Source organism: Euleptes europaea, chromosome 16, assembly GCF_029931775.1.
Source record: "Euleptes europaea isolate rEulEur1 chromosome 16, rEulEur1.hap1, whole genome shotgun sequence".
Taxonomy (NCBI): domain Eukaryota; kingdom Metazoa; phylum Chordata; class Lepidosauria; order Squamata; family Sphaerodactylidae; genus Euleptes; species Euleptes europaea.
In genome coordinates, this window is record NC_079327.1 from 21,146,716 (window position 1) to 21,166,578 (window position 19,863).

Sequence of the window (19,863 nt, forward strand, 5' to 3'; positions counted from 1 at the left end):
CACATCCTTCTTTTCCTCTTTGGCTTTGCGTGAGAAAGAAGAGAGACAGTTCACTCATTCTTCTCATTTCTGTAGAACAGTCTTTGTGACAACTCCATTTTTATTAATTAGAAAAAGGGCTCTATAAAATTAATAATACACATCTTGGTCAAATAAATGAATGTCTCCGGGTTTGTTCCAGCTCCCCTATCTTGAGGTCAGTGCAAAGTTTATGAACTCAGCTTTCTTTGCTACTGCCATCAAGAGTGTTTTTATTAGATACATATCCATGCTAGCATTCTGGTTTCAGACTGCATTTTTCTAATGCATTCTTATTGAATGAGTCTAATTTCTATACATCTTAGAAAATCTTGTCTCTTTTTAGTTTTTGACAGTTAAAAATTGGTTATTTTAAAAATTAAGATGAGCTGTGCTTACACTAATGCTGCTACAGAAGGCAAGCTGGATTCTGTTTTGCCTTCTCAGGATTGAAATATCGCAGTTTGACCCCCACAGTTTTGAGTTTTTAAAACTAGACTTTGTGCTTGTTTGGCAGCTAAAAGCACTCTTCTTGAAATTCTAGGGCTGTCCTAGATGAAGAATATAACACACTGTACTATAGGGAACATTACAATAGTTTTAATAAGGGTAAAATATGTCATGTAGGAAACAAGTAGACAGATTTTCTAGAAAGGCATGGCTGCCTTTCGCCTGGATGCACAATGTAGGGGGAAACCTCAAAATGTTTAAATCCAGTTTATGTTCTAGTCTGGCCTCAAGAATCCTTTTGAAACCCATGATATATGAGACCCTGTTCCTTTAATTTCAGTCTGTAAAAGTTGAGTCTCCTCTCTCTTGCTCCCCAACACCAGTATGTTGGATTAAACATCTTGAAATGCAGCTTGCTTACACTTTGGTGTTCATTGAATAACAGTTAAACTACTTGAGTCGATTGGACCTTTCTGACTTGGTTTTGCTATAAACTAACCACATAGTACCGTAGAATTCCAGTTCAGCTTCTGTTACAATTACAATTGCAGACTTTCTGTGGATGTACCATTTAGTGCAACTGGAATCTCCACATGAACCTGGTAGGGTCACTAAACCACCAGCACCACAGACACTTCCACATGTGATCATGCGCATCTTGCCAAGCATCTTAATGAAGCTCCTCCCAAGAATAGCCCCTGTGGCTAGCCATTAAAGGTGAGGAATTTGGGGTCCACGTCTACAAATGCTTATGCCCAACACGTAGGCAATTTCACACACATGCAAACGTTCTCATGTTCCCTCATGGGGCAGGCTGAGTGCCAGAATTCCTCTATTTTTACCTTCATGTTTGAGGTGAGATCTTTGTTCCTTTTGTCTTTTGTAAATGTAGTTTGAAAACATATCGGTTATAAAACATAGAAAGTACAACCTCGTCACTAAGGGCTCCCCTGCCCTTGTGTTTTTCTTATAACAATGCATTCATTTGATTTTGAAGTTATTGTATACAGTTGTGTAGTAGTGTCAATAAAATTGACATTTGTGTAACAAGCTTTGATTTTTCTCTCAGATTTTCCTGAGCGTCCATTTAGCATGGAACTGTGGGTAAATTTATTTCGTTAAGCAAAAAAACAAAACACACAATACCCTACTTTGAGTAAGTATCCGATTTGGTTTGAGTAGTTGTAGGGTACAGTAGTTGATTTGGTGCAGATAAAATATATTGGTGACAAATATGCATCTTATTGGGTTGACACAAAAATCTATACAAATTTTGGCCTCACTAATAAATAAATTGAATTTACCCTGTCTATGTACATTTTTGGTATTGTTCCACTATTGACTGGTGTTGCTGCAGATAGGAAACAAACAATTCACAGTTAGATGAAATTTCTAATTATGTTTGCAATGTAGAACCTATTGTGTTGACTGGTTTTGTAGACTGCATACATGCATTTCAACTCTGGACATTGTTTGCTAGCTGACCGGGGTTCATTTCTCTTAATGAAGATGTTTCTTGGAAAGCATGAAACAAAATCAATGAGAAACATGAGGCTGGGAATATTTTACAAAAGAGTTTGTAGACAACTTCTCATGTGATTTCTAGAAACAAAGTGTACATTTTGATTAGTTTTCTGTTTTTCACAAACCATAACCTGGCTGTCTTGTAAATACACATCTTAAAGCAACTTTTAGCATCTTGTTTCACATACCCACCATTGTGTACTCTTGTGCTCCCCGCCCCCCCGAGTTTTATAAAGGTAATGAGCCTTACATGGCTGTGAATATTTAAAGTTTTCCTATTATAAACATAACACCTTTTTATGTGAATGTAACGCTAGCATTTCCACCTCAAACAATCAGAGGAGCATGGAATAACTCAACAAGGTATACCTTGCTTTTGTTGTATGTAGGAAGAGGAACGGAGTAGTTTCCTCTCAATGTTTTAGATGTGACTTTGACTTAGCAAATTTTATTCCCTAGACCCTGTTCCTTATAATGGCTCAGTTGAGACATTGTGCGAAACCATGATTTAATTAAACTGACTGTGGCTAGTGTGATTGTTTGAATGCAGGCTGCCCTACTAACTGTGGTTGGTTGGGGTTCGTTGGACTAGGAGTCCCAGTTGAGTGATTAACCACAGTTAGTCTTAACTCTGGTTTCATGTGGTGTCTGAATGCAGACACCCTAGCTTAATCCTGGACTCCTCTTGCCATGTTTTCTGTTGACACCCTCCCAGGATATAGAGAGTAGGCAATCATACCAGCAATTGTTGAGGGAAAACCGGGGTTTGATTGAGTGTGTTTGAACTGAACCCTGGCTTCACCAGTGAGCTGTAGTCACAATAAACCATAGTTTTGTGTCTTGTCTGAACTGAGCCGCTGTATCTTCCTTAGTACTCTCTGAAGTAAATCTAATGTTGCGTTTTGGGGGTTTACGTTTTTAGGAAAGTGAAAGAGCTCTAATAAATACAGGGTAATTCATTTTATTCATACAGTTATTCTGTACAAAAATTAAAAGCAAAACACTGAAAGCATTAACAGCTTCAGTGCTGTGTGCACATTATTCTTCTCTTACTTGCCCCCTGCGCAAGATGAAGGCAGGAATGAGCGCTTCTTCATATCTCCAACCACAAATGGAAGGTGATGTTTGAACCTGGATGTGCCATTTTATTGGACTATGGGATTTAACTGTCCCAAGCACTCCTTTCTTTCCAAGTCTAGATCCCATGATCCTGAAGAGCCTGCTTTCTCAAAGGTGTAATCTTCTGGTTCAGGTATAACCTTCTACCTTCAATGAAGTGAGAAGGGGAAGAGCAAAGGTGGATCAGGGAGTAGTCACGCAAGCCTTGAAATCCTTTTGCCAATCCTTTGTGCACTGAGGCGGTGATAAGTCAGATCCAGGCAGGGCCACCGTCTTTCACAGCAGGCTTATCTGGATACTGTACATTGCCCTTGAACTGGTTAAGACTACAAATTTTTGGAAGCTAGAACCGTCTGCTTTTGAGCTGGCTGAAAGTCAGCCAGTTTTATCCCCTTGCTGAGCCTGGCCAAAGCAAACACAGTCTTGTGTCTATGACAAAGAATGGGTTGTATGAGATCTAAGAGTAAAAGTGAACCCAATCCCCTGTAGCTGCTTCTCCATCAACTCTGCAGTCAGTCTATCACATCCTATGAAGCTAGCATGAGATGAAACAGGCAGACTCCTTTTCCACCCTTTCCTCGTGCCAAATGGGTATTGCTTGGGCCCTCCCTGCACAAAAGAGCCAACGTACGCTAAGGTGGATATGAAATTGTTCTGGGAAACCCCGTTCTCAATGTTGTTATGTTCTTCCTTCAGCAGGCTCTCTTGCTGGCAGCCCTCACCTTTCAGAACTGTCAATCAATTCCCAAGGAGGACCAGCCATGGCCAATGTGACGTTATCTCCTAATCTGAGCCCCGATAATAGGCAGGCTTCTCCACTGGTTAGCCCTCTGCTGAATGACCAAACTGGCATTCGAACTGACGATGAAGAGGAAGTCAGGAGAAAGGTATCAAAGCTGCTGCTACCCTTGTTCACTTTTTATTAGGATGTGTGGCATACCTAGGATATTTGGACTCGAGCAATTCTCCCTTCCTTGACTGGACTCAGTTTAGCCTCCTCTTGTTACAAGGAGCTGGACGCTGCTGATTTTCACCTCTGACATCCCTTGCGGAAAGGGGATCTTCTGGGAGTCTTTGAGATAGAAACTGAACTTTTGATACACATGCTTTCCCACCGAGATACAGCACTTCACACAAGACTGAGATTTGTTCTTGTTTTTCTTAGCCTTAAAACACTGGGAAAAGTTATTAGCATTGTCACAAAAGTGTTTTGAATTATGCATTTTGAATAGGTAGCTTCTGCCTTTTCAGAGGGTGTCATTGTTAACTATAATACAGAAGTATGTGACGTCATATCTACCCATAAATATATTCTCCCCTAATCCTTTTGATTGACAGTGTTAATAGGGTTGCCAGGTCCCTCTTTGCCACCGACTGGAGGTTTTTGGGGTGGAGCCTGAGGAGGGCAGAGTTTGGGGAGGGGAGGGACTTCAATGCCATAGAGTCCAATTGCCAAAGCGGCCATTTTCTCCAGGTGAACTGATCTCTATCAGGTGGATATCAGTTGTAATAGCAGGAGATCTCCAGCTAGTACCTGGAGGTTGGCAACCCTAAGTGTTACCTTTGCTAGAGATGGTTTTGTCAGGGCATCTGGTGATGGAATCCTCAAGTTCTCAGATGCTGAGCATAAACAAAGCAAAATGATTTGCTATAGCCCTTGTAGGACTGTACCACTTTAGACTACAGTGCCTCATCTGCACAGTTTAAGAAAAGCTCCCTGTACACAGAAGACAATTATATGGTTAAAAACCTTGTTATCCTGCACTTGAGTGTAGAATGCTCAGTTAACCAGCATTAACCAGAGGACAAGCTCCTCCCCTAAGCCACCATACCTCTTTGTAGGCAGTTGCATGCCCCTCTCTGCCTCCCCAGCCAGCCAGCTTCATCCCTCCAGCCATTACTGGGTTTCTAAACCTCCCCGCCCCCAAAGGGGGAATAAGAAGGTACTAAATTTGTCAGCTAGACATACTGTAGTCAATAGTACCTCCTAAAATAGAATAGTTTAAATTAATAGTTAACAAATGATCTAGTCTTATTGGAGTGTTGGGAAACTACCTGTTGAATACTACCTGTTTGCTCCTATAGGAATATGTCATTTGTTAACTCTTATAATTTTGATGTATATCTTTTGGTGAGCCATACTAATTATTGAAATTTAAAAAGATTATATGTTTATAATTTATTAACGTTGCAATATTCTATTTTAGGAGGGTACTATTTGACCACAGTGTGTGTTACTGGGTTTCTGACAGCTAGCCATCCTCACATCTTTCATTATAGCAGCAAAGAATTTGGCCATGTGCTGATCGCTATAACGGCAAAATGCAGCAGGGATGCCAAAAAAGGTGGGGGGGTCTGAATACTCATGGGAAGCCTCAGGCATGCAGGAAAAAAAATGGCTTACAAGGAACAAAAAGACTGCACAGACACATGCCCTCAAACCCCATAACCATAGGGGCAGAATACAGGAGCAAGCTCTCACTCTCCCTGGTGGCCTTTAAATGGAAGGAAAGCAATCGGCTTGCACGCAGGTTAAAGAAGAAGAGTTGGTTTTTATATGCCAACTTTCTCTACCACTTAAGGGAGACTCAAACTGGCTCACAATCACTTTCCCTTCCCCGCAACAGACACCCTGTGAGGTAGGTGGGGCTGAGAGAGCTCTAAGTGAACTGTGACTAGCCCAAGGTCACCCAGCTGGCCCTACACCCAGTGTAGGAGTGGGGAAACCAACCCAGTTCGCCAGATTAGCCTCCGCCGCTCATATGGAGGAATGGGGAATCAAACCCGGTTCTCCAGATCAGACTCCACCGCTCCAAACCACCGCTCTTAACCACTACACCAAGCTGGCCATGGAGTCCCTTCTCTGGAACCTGCTTTCTGAACTGCTTACGTTGATTCTGGAGAAGTTATTGAAGCAGGAAGTTGTCTCTGTTCTTCGCAAGCCCCTCTATTTATTCATTTATTTCTCATATTTATAGCCCACCCTCATTCCCAGCAAGCCGGGCTCAGAGTGGGTTACAACAATGCATAATAAAACATCTACTAAAACATACCTTAAAACTTCATAAAAAATTCTGTACTCCATATAATTAATAAACAAGATGGCATCCAATACTAATAAATAGCGACCGCTAGACAAACCTGGCCAGGCAGTGAGCCCGCATAGTCTGTAGCTCAGAGCAACATCTGGGACATTTCCTCAGAGGAAAGCCAGAGGAATCTGACTCACATGGATCCACTGAGAAGGATGTAACCAAAGTGTTATCTCCCTGCTGTGCAGTATAATGTCTGGAAGGCTCTGCCCCCGCCCCCCGCCACTTTGCTTGCCTCAGACTAAGAAGAAAAAGAAGAGTTGGTTTTTATATGCCGACTTTCTCTACCACTTAAGGGAGACTAAAACCGGCTTACAATCACCTTCCCCTCCCCTCCCCGCAACAGACACCCTGTGAGGTAGGTGGGGCTGAGAGAGCTCTAACAGAGCTGTGACTTGCCCAAGGTCACCCAGCTGGCTTCGTGTGGAGGAGTGGGGAAACCAACCCAGTTCACCAGATTAGCCTCCACTGCCCATGTGGAGGAGTGGGGAATCAAACCGGGTTCTCCAGATTAGAGTCCACCACTCCAAACCACTGCTCTTAACCACTACACCACGCAGGCAAAGGAATCTTCCTTTCTTTCACTGTGCATGGGAGTGAGGAAAATGTGTCTGTCTTTAAGCTCTGTGTGCACCTGTTCTTTAGCCACTTAAAGAGTCTTTTGGGGGGGATTAACTAGAATCAGAGGAAGCACTTCCTCCAGCTCCTATATGCCTGCTGAGGTCTCTTAAGCTGCAACGCATAAAGAATCCTGAAAAGTTTACAGCCATGATGCCCACTTAGTGGCTCGGAAACCACATGTGGCTCATTTGCCATGCCACCTGTGGCTCTCCTGAGTACCTCTCCCCAACCTGACACCTGCCCCATGTTTCAGAAAAGTAAGCAGTGGGAATTGTGGTTGACAGGTTGTTTTCACTTAGCAGAGATCCTAACTGCCCTGCCTCTTGCAACACTGGAGTTCACCTTGAAGGTATGGTAATTTCTGGGAAGACAAAGCTAATGCTATTGAGTCTTTATCTGCCACTTTTTCAACAGCTAACACTTCAGCGTTCAGACAGAGCTCTTTAATTTTTAATGGTCCTCCTGCTTCCGCCCCACCCCCACCCCTGGCAATTCTGTCTTTTATTTGAGATGTTGGCTTTGAGCGCAGAACAAAAGTGTCCCCCCCCTTTCTTGTAATTTTCAGAGGTTTCCAACGGATAAAGCATACTTCATTGCGAAAGAAGCATCCACGACAGAACGAACTTACCTGAAAGACCTTGAAGTCATCACATCGGTATTTTTTTCCTTTTTAAATTCCACATTGAAAGTAAAAGAGGACTTGATCGTTATCATTTGTACCTTTTGATTTGTACCCTATTTATCTTCTACGATGAGTTTATCTTCTGGCTTGGGAAAGGTATCCCCCTTTTTTTCTCCACTTCTAGAAGACGTTTGTGGTGAGGCAGCAATTGCAGTTACCTGACTGTTTTTGTTTTTTGGAGGGGTGCTTTAAAAAAGGGGCCTATTTTTAATCTCTGCTTGTTTTATTAAAACACAATGCATTGCCATCCATATAATGCTAACACTTTGAATTTGGGATTTCAGTCGTACAGACACCCTTTGTAACATGATCCTCCAACCATGCTAGCCTACCTTCAGAGCTGTGTTCTTAGTGCTTTTTTATAGCCTGTCATTCCAGCAGGAAAAATTCAGACACCTTTTTTACACATGGGAGAACTGCAGGCTGCTTGCGTGATGAGTGGCAACTGGGATCTAATGACAAAGTCTTAAACCTGTGGCTAGCCTGCTGCACCAAAGAGACACACAAGCTCTTGTAGGTTATCCGGGCTGTGTGATCGTGGTCTTGGTATTTTCTTTCGTGATGTTTCGCCACTGTCCTTCAGTGTTACTCCTCTGAAGATGCCTTCCACAGCTGCTGGCAAAACGTCAGGAAAGAAAATACCAAGACCACGGTCACACAGCCCGGATAACCTACAAGAACCAATTAACTCTGACCGTGAAAGCCTTCGACAATATTTAGACACAGAAGCTGTTCAAATTATATTTAATATGCTTGCTCCGTCCTTGTACTCTTTTGGTAGGAAGAAAATAGTTGCAAGGTTTATATGGTCTTTTTTCCCCATGGAAAGAGAAGGCATGAACCCAAGGCCTGCTCCTGATCTCTCCACTCTTCCTCCTCAGATGAAGTCTTTCAGAGCAATCCTGGGAACCGCAGCAGCCAGGGATGGCACTGCTGCGGCGCCTCCACAGAGGTTTCCCAGCCACTGCAGGGGGAAAGGGGGAGTTTAAAAATGAAAAAGACCTTAAAATGGGGGGAAAGGCCCCATTGCAAACAGCGATGCTGCGCCACTAAAAATGGTGGCGCAGCGACACTGTTGTGTTAGGGGTTGTTCCCAGCGCGAACGGGGTTAGGAAGCTGCCCAACGGCAGCTCCACCTCCTGGAACCCCTCCTGGGATGCCTACACAGGCAATTGCGATGGGAGAACGCTGCCGCCATGGTCCAGGGCGCAAGTTTGCATGGCGCAAGTGGCAAGGACGCCAGTGTAGGGATCCTGCCAGCTCCTAAGAGCATTCGGGGGGGGGGGCTTCAGGATTGCACAGTTTGTGCGAACAGGGCTGAGTGCTCTGACACTTCACCACAATAACTGGTTTCTTGTGGCATGAGCTCTCGCAGGCCATAGCCAGTGTAGTGTTGTGGTTAGATTGTTGGACTAGGACCAGGAAACCCAGGCTCAGTTTCCCCCCTTGGCCACAAAACTTGCTGGGTGACCTCAGGCCACTCACTATCTTTCAGCCTAACACATTTCACAGGTTGTGAGGATAAAATGGATGAGGGGCGGAAGAAAGCATGCATGTTGCCTTAAGCTCCTCGGAGGAAGGGTGGAATACAGGTGTGAGTGTTCGATCAGAAAAGGACATAGTGGGTTGGAATAGTCCAGATGAAAAGATGGGATTACCCATTACTGGGTTCTATGGTCTATTTTTAAAGCAAATCTTGGTTTTCCATTCTTTTGGAAGATCTAACAATAGCTGGAACCTCCCCCATTAATTAGTTTACACTGTTTGATAGGCCTAAGAACATTTTGCTTGGTCTTTGTAGTGGTTCCAGAGCTCAGTGAGTAAAGATGACTGCATGCCGGATACCCTGAAGAATCTCATCTTTTCCAACTTTGAACCTTTGCACAAATTCCACACCACCTTTCTAAAGGAAATAGAGCAACGCCTTGCCCTTTGGTAAGTATGGCGTTGGTTACTACTTTAAATTAGAAATAGTTTCTCAGTGCTAAATGTTCCCACGTTCTGTTCTGTAGTCTACAGCCCAGTCAGAGCAAGTTGACTCTCAGTTCAATCTTAGGTGCCTGATGCCGAATTTAGATAGACGAATATTGCTTTTTTGCTTGTTCGGTTAACAGAATTTTATATTATAACCTTAGCCAGCCTCATCTATTTGTGCAAAAACATTTTTACTTGGTTGCTTAGTGGTAGAAGTTGCCCCATTGAAGTTAGTGGGACTACTCTGGATCCAGTAGTTAGGCACTATGAAGAATGGTCTGGCAATTCTAGCAGAAGACCCTAATTAGTATGATTAACCAGTAAATTGGTTAATCCGGATTATGAAAGGTGGACCACTGAATTAATTTAGTCCAAGTTCCATTAAATGCTTTTTTGAGATGATTTTGTTGTGTCAGTGCATGTCTCCATTCAGAAATAATTTTCCAGAAATAATTTTCCAATTCAGAAATAATTCCCAAGTAGTACATTTTTTTTACTGTGTGATCTGATTAAAAAAACCTATTATCTTCATTGCAAATCTCCAGATTTTCCTTGATAAAGGCTTTTCATTAGTTCTTTACTGAATTGATTAAAAGTAAGGCAGTTAATCAACTGGGCGCAGAAAAAAACCCTGTTAGCCCTAATAGTAATAAAAGAATCTTCATCCCGGGAGCCCTGCCTCATCTAAGAAATGGTTATCAAAGGAGGCATTTCTTTGCTAGCAGAAAGCTAATTAATTATTTGAGCGTATTTGGTGGGATGCCTTCCCTCTTTGTCATCCTCGCTCTTTTTATCTCTGGTGCCGTCTTGAAAGAGGAAAGGTTTGCTGCCCTCACTTTGTGAGTGAATTGATGGAGGGAATTACAACCAGGCAATCAGATCAGATAAATGCTAATCAGTTTAGCGTTCTCATTCATTCAAAGCAAACAAACAAAAGGGTGAATAAATATAGAATTTGTGGAAGTACAACATTACCATGCTGAATGCAGGTGTTGAAATTTCTTTTATCCTATTGTAAAGAACTGTTCCTTCTAAACATTACTACTTCAAAATGCATTATCTCTGCTAGTATCAGGGTTCCTTGCTTCTGTGATCCTGAGCTTTCAGCACCGGTGAAATGCAAATAAGGCAGCAGCGCAATCTTGGGAACCGCAGCAGCTGGGGACGGCATAGCTGCGGCACTGCCCTGGCACCTCCACAGAGGTTTCTCGTCCGCCATGGGTGGGAGGAGTTTTCAGTACACTAAAAACCCTAAAATGGGGCAGGGGGGAAGGCCCCATTGCAAACAGCATGGATGGGGTTAGGAAGCTGCCTATAGGTAGCTCCACCCCTCAGAATGCCCCGGGAACGCCTCCTGGGACGCAGATGCGGGGAATCGCACTGGGAGAATGCCGCCTTGGTCCAGAGGGGCCAGCACGGCGTCACGCAGGCTCCAAAGAGCATTCGCCCCCCCTTTCAGGCTCGCACAGTAAATCTAGCACTTCCCCTCACACCAGATCCAGGTTTCTCAATGAGCCCCAGTCACAGGATCCAAATCTAGGGCTCGATTCAGATCAGGCTTAGCGGCAGACCACAGCTCCGTTTACATGAATAGCTCTGATGTACTGTGGGATGCAGTTCAATCAGTGTGAGGGACAGTTCAATCACTGTGGCAGGGACCCAGGCCATGAAGGGCTTTAAAGGTTAATAACTTTACTGGGCCTGGAAACAAATAGGTTACCAGTGCAATTAACACACCATTAGAGTTGCTAGTTCTGAGCAGCAGATCCTGGACAGGAGCCTTGCATTGCGTTTTATCCCAGCTGAAGCTTCTAGACATCTTCAAAGCTTCTAGACATCTTCAAAGGTGTTCTACAGGAGGTTATGGTACCATGGATCTGAGTGGCTCACTCGGCAGAGCTTCAGTAAGCTTTTGAGCCAGATATAGTCAGAAGAAGGCAACTGACAGCAACAGCACCGACCTGCTTAGTTGGCACACTGCCTGAACTGTGCATTTGCAACGTAAACAGAATTTGTGGTAGTACCATACACTGGAGGATTCACTGTATTTAAGTAGTGTCTTCTGAATCATAGAAGAATCATAGAGTTGGGAGGGACCACCAGGGTAATCTAGTCCAGTCCCCTGCACAAAGCAGGAAATTCACAACTACCTCCCTCACACACACCCCAGAGACCCCCTGCTCCATACCCAGAAGATGGCCAAGATGCCCACCCTCTCATGATCTGCCTAAGGTCATAGAATCAGCATTGCTGACAGATGGCCATCTAGCCTCTGCTTAAAAAAGAGCTTACCATTTCCCGAGGAAGCCTATTCCACTGAGGAACCACTCTGTTAGAACTAACTGAATTCTTGTTCAGATTGTTCTGAATAGATGTCCACACCTTTCTGGGTCCATTCCTTGGATACCTGCCCTTTGCATCCTTCAGTGGCCCATCCATAGGACTCCTATTCCTTTCTCAGCACCTCAGTACATACTTCCTTTCTCTGTATGTGTGGATCCCTTCCTGTCAAACCCGTCCCAGCTTTTTTGCACTAGAATAAATTAGGAAGATGCGTGCACATGTGTCTGATTTGTACGAGAACGTAATTTCATTTGGTCATATCATTGTTTTTCCACAAGATAGCTCTCCTAATCTGCAAAGGATTTTCTAAGTATTAGCCGAGGAAAGCTGCTGATTGACAAGGGTTTACAGTTTAGATTAACTGTAGCCATATGTCCTCTGGTGGTAGAAAGGAGGGTGTAGTGCAAAGTGGGGGGGGGCAAGATTCTCCTCTTTAGTACTGGAGGGATAATCCTGTTGAGATCAGGATTGATTCTGCTGCAAGAAACGGAAGAGTTATTCGGTCCTTCTATCACGCTCAGAGAACGTGCCTTGCTATGCACACCAGTTACCTTCAGTGTGTTAAATGTCTATCCAGAAATAATACTTTCCAAGACACGTTGTGTGGAGCAATAAATCTACACCATGGCAGTGTTTGTAGATAAAAAAACTGCCCGTGGATTCAGTTTTTCTTGGCATGTGTGTATGACAGATGTGATCTGACTGCCAAGCATGAGCTTTTGCAATCTTTCTAAGAGCATAATATACGGCACGGTGCTGAAAAGGCCCATTTAGAACCAAAACTGCATTTAAAGTTTCAGCCAGAAAACAATGAACTTATTCTAAGCTAGTGATTTTGAAACTATAATTCAGGGAAAGTTGAGTCTCCTGGAAGCTTTTCAGAGGCTCCTCAATCAGAAGATCAGTAATGGTGGGCCAGGTGCCTGGAAAAGAGCTTATCCTCCCACTTATATGCAACTACGGAGGAGGGGGTATTGGTTGTGGTTCCGGAGTGTCCAGTCAGTTCTTGTAGGGCTACAGAGGGGACCCAGCAGCATCCTCAAACATGATTGCCTGCAATATGCAGGGATTCCTATGCAGATCCTCAGAGGACAAGGTAAATGCCGAGTTCTACATCTGGATAACATAAAAGAGGGGCATGCATACTGGATGGGGGATACACTTCTGGGCAGCAATGTGTGTGAACAAGATCTTGGGGTACGGGCAGACCATAGGTAAAATATGAGCAGCCAGTGTGATGCAGCAACAAAAAAAGTTAATGCGATCTTGGGGTACAGAGGCACAACATCCAAATCGCAAGATGTCATCGTTCTGCTATACACATCATTGGTCAGGCCACACCTGGAGTATTGTGTGCAGTGCTGGAGGCCTCACTTCCAAAAACGATGTGGACAGAATCGAGCTGGTGCAGAGGAGAGCGACGAGGATGATCAGGGGCCTGGAGACCAAGCCCTACGAGGAAAGGCTGAGGGACTTGGGAATGTTTAGTCTGGAGAAGAGGCGGTTGAGGGAGAACATGATTGCGCTCTTTAAGTATTTGACGGGCTGTCACTTAGAGGAGGGCAGGGAGCTGTTCCTGTTGGCAGCAGAGGATAGGACTCGCAATAATGGGTTTAAATTGTGGATGGAAAAGTACCGGCTGGATATTAGGGGAAAACTTTTTACTGTCAGAGTTGTTCGACAGTGGAATCAGCTACCTAGGGAGGTGGTGAGCTCCCCCTCAGTGGCAGTCTTTAACTAGAGGCTGGACAAGCACTTGTCAGCGATGCTGTAGGCTGATCCTGCATTAAGCAAGGGGTTGGACTAGATGGCCTGTATGGCCCCTTCCAACACTGTGATTCTATGATTCTTTGAATTCTGGTGGAAGGAGAGTTCCCTGAAGGCAGGAAACCAATACTATATGTTGATTTAAGAAATAGATAACGCTACTGTCCACTGGAAGCATTCACCGCTCTTGCATTAATTTTCTGTTTCTTGTTCTAACCCAGTGTTGGCAGCTCCCTGTTACATAAAATCCTTTAAAAGTGGAAATGCCAGAGCTTGAACATGGGATTTTTGCATCCAGAGTGTGTGCTCTTCCATGGAATGATGGGTCCTTTTTCTTAGGTGGACGCTACAGTTTTGTAGCCAAAATTGCAGCTTCCTTTCTGTGTGATATGGATACTGCGCTTCACTGGTCATAAGAGTCCGGTCAAATTGAAATGAGCAATATTGAGCTGGGTAGGAATGTAAAGTCAGAGGCAGGACAAGGCTTAGTCTGTTTCGTGTGTGTGTGTGTGTGTGTGTGTGTGTGTGTGTGTGTGTGTGTGTGTGTAAAGTGCCGTCAAGTCGCAGCCAACTTATGGCGACCCCTTTTGGGGGGGGGTTCATGGCAAGAGACTAACAGAGGTGGTTTGCCAGTGCCTTCCTCTGCCTAGCAACCCTGGTGTTCCTTGGTGGTCTCCCTTCCAAATACTAACCAGGGCTGACCCTGCTTAGCTTCTGAGATCTGACGAGATCAGGCTAGCCTGGGCCATCCAGGTCAGGGCTCTCCTTTTTGTACAAGAGGAGAAAAGAAGAAAAAGAAACATTTTTGGTGCCGGCTACTTCTTGCATTTGTTTTTGGAAGAATGGAAGGCTGACTCTTCCTGTTGCTCTCCAGTGCCGGAGTTCCAGCATTGCTGAGAAAAATTCACCTTTTCCACTAAACTTATTTTCAGTGGGTCCCACATTTGTGTACAGCAGAGCAAAGACCTTCTTTAGAACAGCATAACTTGTTGGGTTGTGTCTGCCTGGAAGGGGCAACAGAGGTTCGTTAGATATTCGTAGTCTGTGGGGTTAAACTTAGCATCACAGCCTCTTCCTGTTAAGACGGGTTTTCTCAGTTTTTAGTCAGTTATAAGCAGAAGTGGGGAATTCTAGACAAATGGCTTCTGTAGGCCCTATGCACGTTCTGTAGAAGGAATGCTTCCTTGCTAGTTACTTCCATAGAACATCCAAAAGGCCACTTCAGCTCTCATCGGTGTTCAATAATGCTGGGTCCCATTGGTGTTCAGTTGTGTAATACAAGTCTGAAAGAACAACATAACCTGTAGTGTAGTCCTAACCAGAGTTTATACCCCTCTAAGCCCGCTGACTTCAGCGTGGTGTAGAACCAGCATGGCGTAGTGGTTAAGGGCGGTGGACTCTAATCTAGAGAACTGGGTTTGATTCCCCCCACCTCCACATGAGCGGCGGACTCTAAATCTGGTGAACCGGGTTGGTTTTCCCAATCCTCCCCATGATGCCAACTGGGTGACCTTGGGTTAGTCACAGTTCTCTTAGAGCCCTCTCAGCCTCACCTACCTCACAGGGTGTCTGTTGTGGGGAGAGGAAGGAAAGGAGATTGTAGGCCGGTTTGATTCTCCTTAAAAGGTAGAGAAAATCAGCATATAAAAACCAACTCCTATTCTTCCTCCTCCTCCTCCTTCCGCCACTGCCGCCGTTGCCACTTAGGATGGCAGTGTTGCTATTCCACAAGCGAGAGCTGTCGTTTCCTATCCATCTCTTTCAGGGGTTATCATATTTTGGCTTTATAGCGGCCCCTTTTCGTCACTGTTGCACATTTCAAAAGTAAATGAATCCCTTTAGTGTAAATTGCCCACTGGGAAACTTCACAGGGGAGGTAGCTTTCGCAAATCCTTGCTTGTTTTCTAGCAAACTGTGCCTGTCCAAGGGAACAAGTTAACCCCAAGGCTCATAACATTTTATAGGTCTATCCTGGAGAATTTGATTGCAAACAAGGTCAGTTACACATGGCAGATCTGCTTCTCTGGCCTGTGACATGAGTTTTATGTTGCACTTGAGGCAATCCGGTGTGCTAAGATTGATCCTGGTCCATTTCTCCTTGGCAAATCCCTTATTCTAAGATAATAGGTTTCCCCAGCAGTCTGGAAGCAAAATGCATGGCGTTTCACTAGTTTTTATCCACTAGTTCTGAAATTTTAAGCCAAGCGAAAATAATGAGACACTGGATATGTAGAGTTAATTTATCTGCTTGTTCAGATGTTGTAAACAGACCTTGCGAGTTGTTTTCTGAAATCAAATTTGCTCCATCCAGTAAAGCAAGCCAGTTTCTTCCTCTTACTGCACTTTTTAAGTTTTAATTTCTACTCTAAAATCTTACTGTTGTTATGAATGAAGGTTAATAATATTTTAAAGGATGTGAAGAATGCAACATTCATTTCCTCTCTTGGATCCCTTATGGTTTAACATGCTGGATGTGGTTGATTTCAATGCCAAGAAGGGTTCAAAAACCATTTCTCCTTCACAAAAGCTGCGAATAAGATGTAAATGGACTTTGAGGCATTTCTCATCTTACACTGTTTCACATTTTAAAAAATCCTCAGTGGTTTCCTATATTTTCTTGCAAGGTTTCATCTGAAAGCTTGGCCAGTGCTGTTAATTTTTGTTGTGCATTGTGTTTCCTCAGTCTGTCGACATTGCAGTGGATTTTAATGTGGGACTGAGTGTTTACACCTTTTGTTTTCATTGAGAGTGGAGACCTTGGGTCGAGGAAACTTCCCTGTGTTTCTCATGACTTACATTCACAGACCCTCAGATCTCTGTTTTTAAAATAAATATGTTGCTTGGATATTAATAGGATGTGTCAGTTCCAGACAGTCAGCATTACAGCAGCAACTTAATATAATGACATCAGAAGCAGGGAGCATGAAGAATTTATCAGTTTGACTCTCTCATCCAGTAGCCCAGAAATCTAGGCTAGCATTGGCTAAGAACAGTACAACAGAGTATATTTGCTTAAACAGTATCAGAAAGGTGGAATAAGGGCTGTTTGCTTATAGACTGGTGGCTTTCTTTTCCTCACTTTCAGATCACACTAAAGGAATAAAACTGGTATTATTTTAAAAACGAAACAAAGACATGTTTTCCCAAGTGCTTGAAGCACCTTAGATGACCATGTGCCTTTCTTGGATGGGAGATGGTGCCATGTTAATGGTTAGAGTGTCAGAATATGACTCAAGAGGTCGCAGGTTCAAATCCTTACTCTTTCTTGAGTCTCGCTGGGTGATTCTGAGCAAGTTGCTCTGTCTCTCAGCAAAACCTCCCTGACAGAGTTCTTGTGAGGATAAAACAGGGAAGAGAAAAGCACATATGCCACTCTGAGGTCCTCAGAAGGGAAGGATAAAAACATGATGGATGGATCAGCTGTCCACCTGGGGACTTAACTGGGCTGCTCTGAGCTCCTTGGAAAAATTACAGGGGGAAAGTATAATTACCAGGCAATAAATGTTGGTTTGCTTATTTAATCTCTGCAACATATTACTATGAAGAATGAATTTGGAAGTTGTATTAGTCTCTTGGGGAAACTCAGAGGTTTTATCACCAAGGGTGGTCTTTGAATGCATCTGCCTCTATAAACTTCTTGTGGTATTTGGAAGTCACGTTTCTTGTAAATATTTATGGGTGCCTGGTGGCTTTCTATCAGACATAGCAACAAGTGGTGATCAAGTAAGTGTCTTTACATATGGCTGGGGTTTTTTACACTGGAGTCAATTTCCCCATCAAGATGAAAGCAATATTTGTTTTGAAGATTTTTTTGAAATGTTATACTTACAAGTTACAAACATTATACATCTAACACATACACACTGTACAAACACAACACAGACTGTTGGTCAGAATTCATTCCACAGTTGGTCAAAGTCAAAAAACTAATGGCATAGAAAGAGCATAGAAAGAGCATGTTAAAATAGTACAGTACTTATCAAGTTCAATATAATACAATAGTAGAGTTCCACTATAGGCACCAAAGAACACAAGCAATTGGCACAGCTATTACTTGTCAGTATTAAAATCAGTAGCTAAATTTTTTGCCAAATATTCGGCAACTGCTTCTGTAGAGTTGGGGGACTTATCCACTAGTAATAGTTGGGTAGTCCTATTCGCTGGGCCAGGGAGATTCATGTTGATTGGATCTATGAAACGATTTCTTAAACCGGAGAAAAAAGGGCAAATCAATAAGCTGTGAGTTATGGAATCGGGTTCAAGGTGGCAAAATTTACATAATCTGTCTCTAAATGGGATATTGTGGAATCTCCCGGAGAGAACTGCTATGGGAAAGATGTTAAATCTGGCGAGCATAAAAGCCCGTCGATGAAGGGGGTTAGTGAGGTTTTGTATGTAGGGGGCACCTCCGGGCATATAAGTCGTCAGTCTGTGGAAACGGGGAACATGTCATAGTGGGGCCTGCATTTATGATCTGTTTTTCAATGTCCCTAATTCTTTGCCGGAAGCCACTGTTATCCAGGGGAAATGCCATAAATGCTGTCCAATGTCATGACAGTTATTTCTGCAGGTTCTCGCCGGAAAGTTTTCTGTTCACTTGGATTGCAGTTAAAATCTTTTGGTTGTTGAATATTAAAAGGTTTAATATTTCAACAATCAGTAGAAACTTTGCGCTGTGCATGGACACTGGTTTCCACATGTTAGCATCTAGCAACGAGTCCTTTACCAGGAGGCTGTTACACATAGCATGTTCAGAGCGGGAATCGAACCAGGTACATGCAGGCCACAGGACAGAATAGCCTTAGCTGCAGTTGACTTATAGCTGAGTCACAGCATGACAGAGTTGCTGGGCATCATGCTCAGAGATACCTGTTGGTAGAAGGGTTTATAAAAATTGTTCTTCGTCCTGCTCTGAGGTGCAGGACTGTGATTTTATGTTCATACATGCATTGGGTAGGCTATCTGTTATCATATGTTCTTCAACCTGGCCACAGCGTAATTAGTATGTTCGTTTCAGGTTTAACAGAGCACATTTATTGCCTGCTAGCCCTTTATTGATTGTATAATTTAAGTAAGGCCAACCTAAGAAATTTCATCTTGGCAAAAAATCAACAAGATGTTTTCATTCCGCCGTTCCCCTGATGTAATGAAATTAGCACAGGAGATGTAAATGCCAATAAGAGGGGTGTGGAATGATAGCTGTAAAGGTCTTGGGTTTGCAGCGACAGAGCAACTAAACTGTTCCATGTGATACGCTGAAGTGTTAACTCTTCAGAAAATAAAGGTAGAAGTTTCAGATTTGGTCACTGGCTTCAGGATGATCATGAGAGTTGCAATGCACTATTATAAAGTGTGATGAGCTCATAGCAAGCCACAAGTATCTCTCTAGTATCAGAGGAACATGCCTATTATATTAGGTGCTGTGGAACACAGGCAGGATGCTGCTGCTGCAGTCGTCTTGTTTGTGGGCTTCCTAGTCACACCTGGTTGGCCACTGTGTGAACAGACTGTTGGACTTGATGGGCCTTGGTCTGATCCAGCATGGCCTTTCTTATGTTCTTAAGTTCTTGGGTGGGGGATGTTGCTTGTGCATTTCAGGAATATATTATATTACTTTGTTCTGCTTGCTTGATTCTGTTCGTGTTTGAGGATAAAAGCAGGAAGATGTTGTATTCTGGGATGTAATTATAAGACAACATATGAAACAGCCGGCTAACTCTTCTGTTCCTCTTGAAATGAACATGATGCTGTTTAGCATGATCACTTATTGTTATGGGTTTTTGAAAACGTTACTGCCGTGTTGAGATAATTCTGTGGTTTCTTCTCTTTGGGAAATTAACGGTGCAATCCTGAAGCGCCACAGGAGCCAGCGTGACCCCATGCTGGCGTCCGTGCCACATTGCGCCATAAGTGGCACGGACACCGGACCGGGGGACACTTATGCTGGCACCAGGGAGCAACACTGCTGCGTGGGCAGCAAAATCCTGGAAGCGAATGCCCATGCTGTGGTCAGCCCGAGAATGCCCCCGCTGTGGTCGGCCTTTCGGCCCAAGAACGCCTTTCGATGCTGCAGCGCTGCTAAGCCAGCAAAACTCCATGGAGAAGTTTCACGGGTTTCTATTTTGCAAAACATTTAATACCCTTACAAAGTTCCTAGCTTCAATATCATTACAAGCACAGCCACTGCAAATGAAGGATGTACTTCTTGTGTGAATTAACAGCCCATTAAGAAGATTCACTCCAAAAGGCAGCATGGAGGAACAGTTCCTTTCA

At 43.6% G+C, this 19,863-nt stretch overlaps 1 protein-coding gene across 2 annotated transcripts in view; it reads left to right on the top strand.

Annotated features, from left to right (window-relative positions):
• The window catches only part of FARP1 (FERM, ARH/RhoGEF and pleckstrin domain protein 1), a 176,089-nt gene that overhangs the window by 138,568 nt on the left and 17,658 nt on the right, over nucleotides 1-19,863 (top strand). For both annotated transcript variants that reach the window (XM_056861737.1, XM_056861738.1), the window contains exons 13-15: nucleotides 3,811-3,998; nucleotides 7,390-7,479; nucleotides 9,308-9,441. In XM_056861737.1, the coding sequence (XP_056717715.1) occupies nucleotides 3,811-3,998; nucleotides 7,390-7,479; nucleotides 9,308-9,441 (412 nt within the window). The remainder of the gene's footprint in view (nucleotides 1-3,810; nucleotides 3,999-7,389; nucleotides 7,480-9,307; nucleotides 9,442-19,863) is intronic.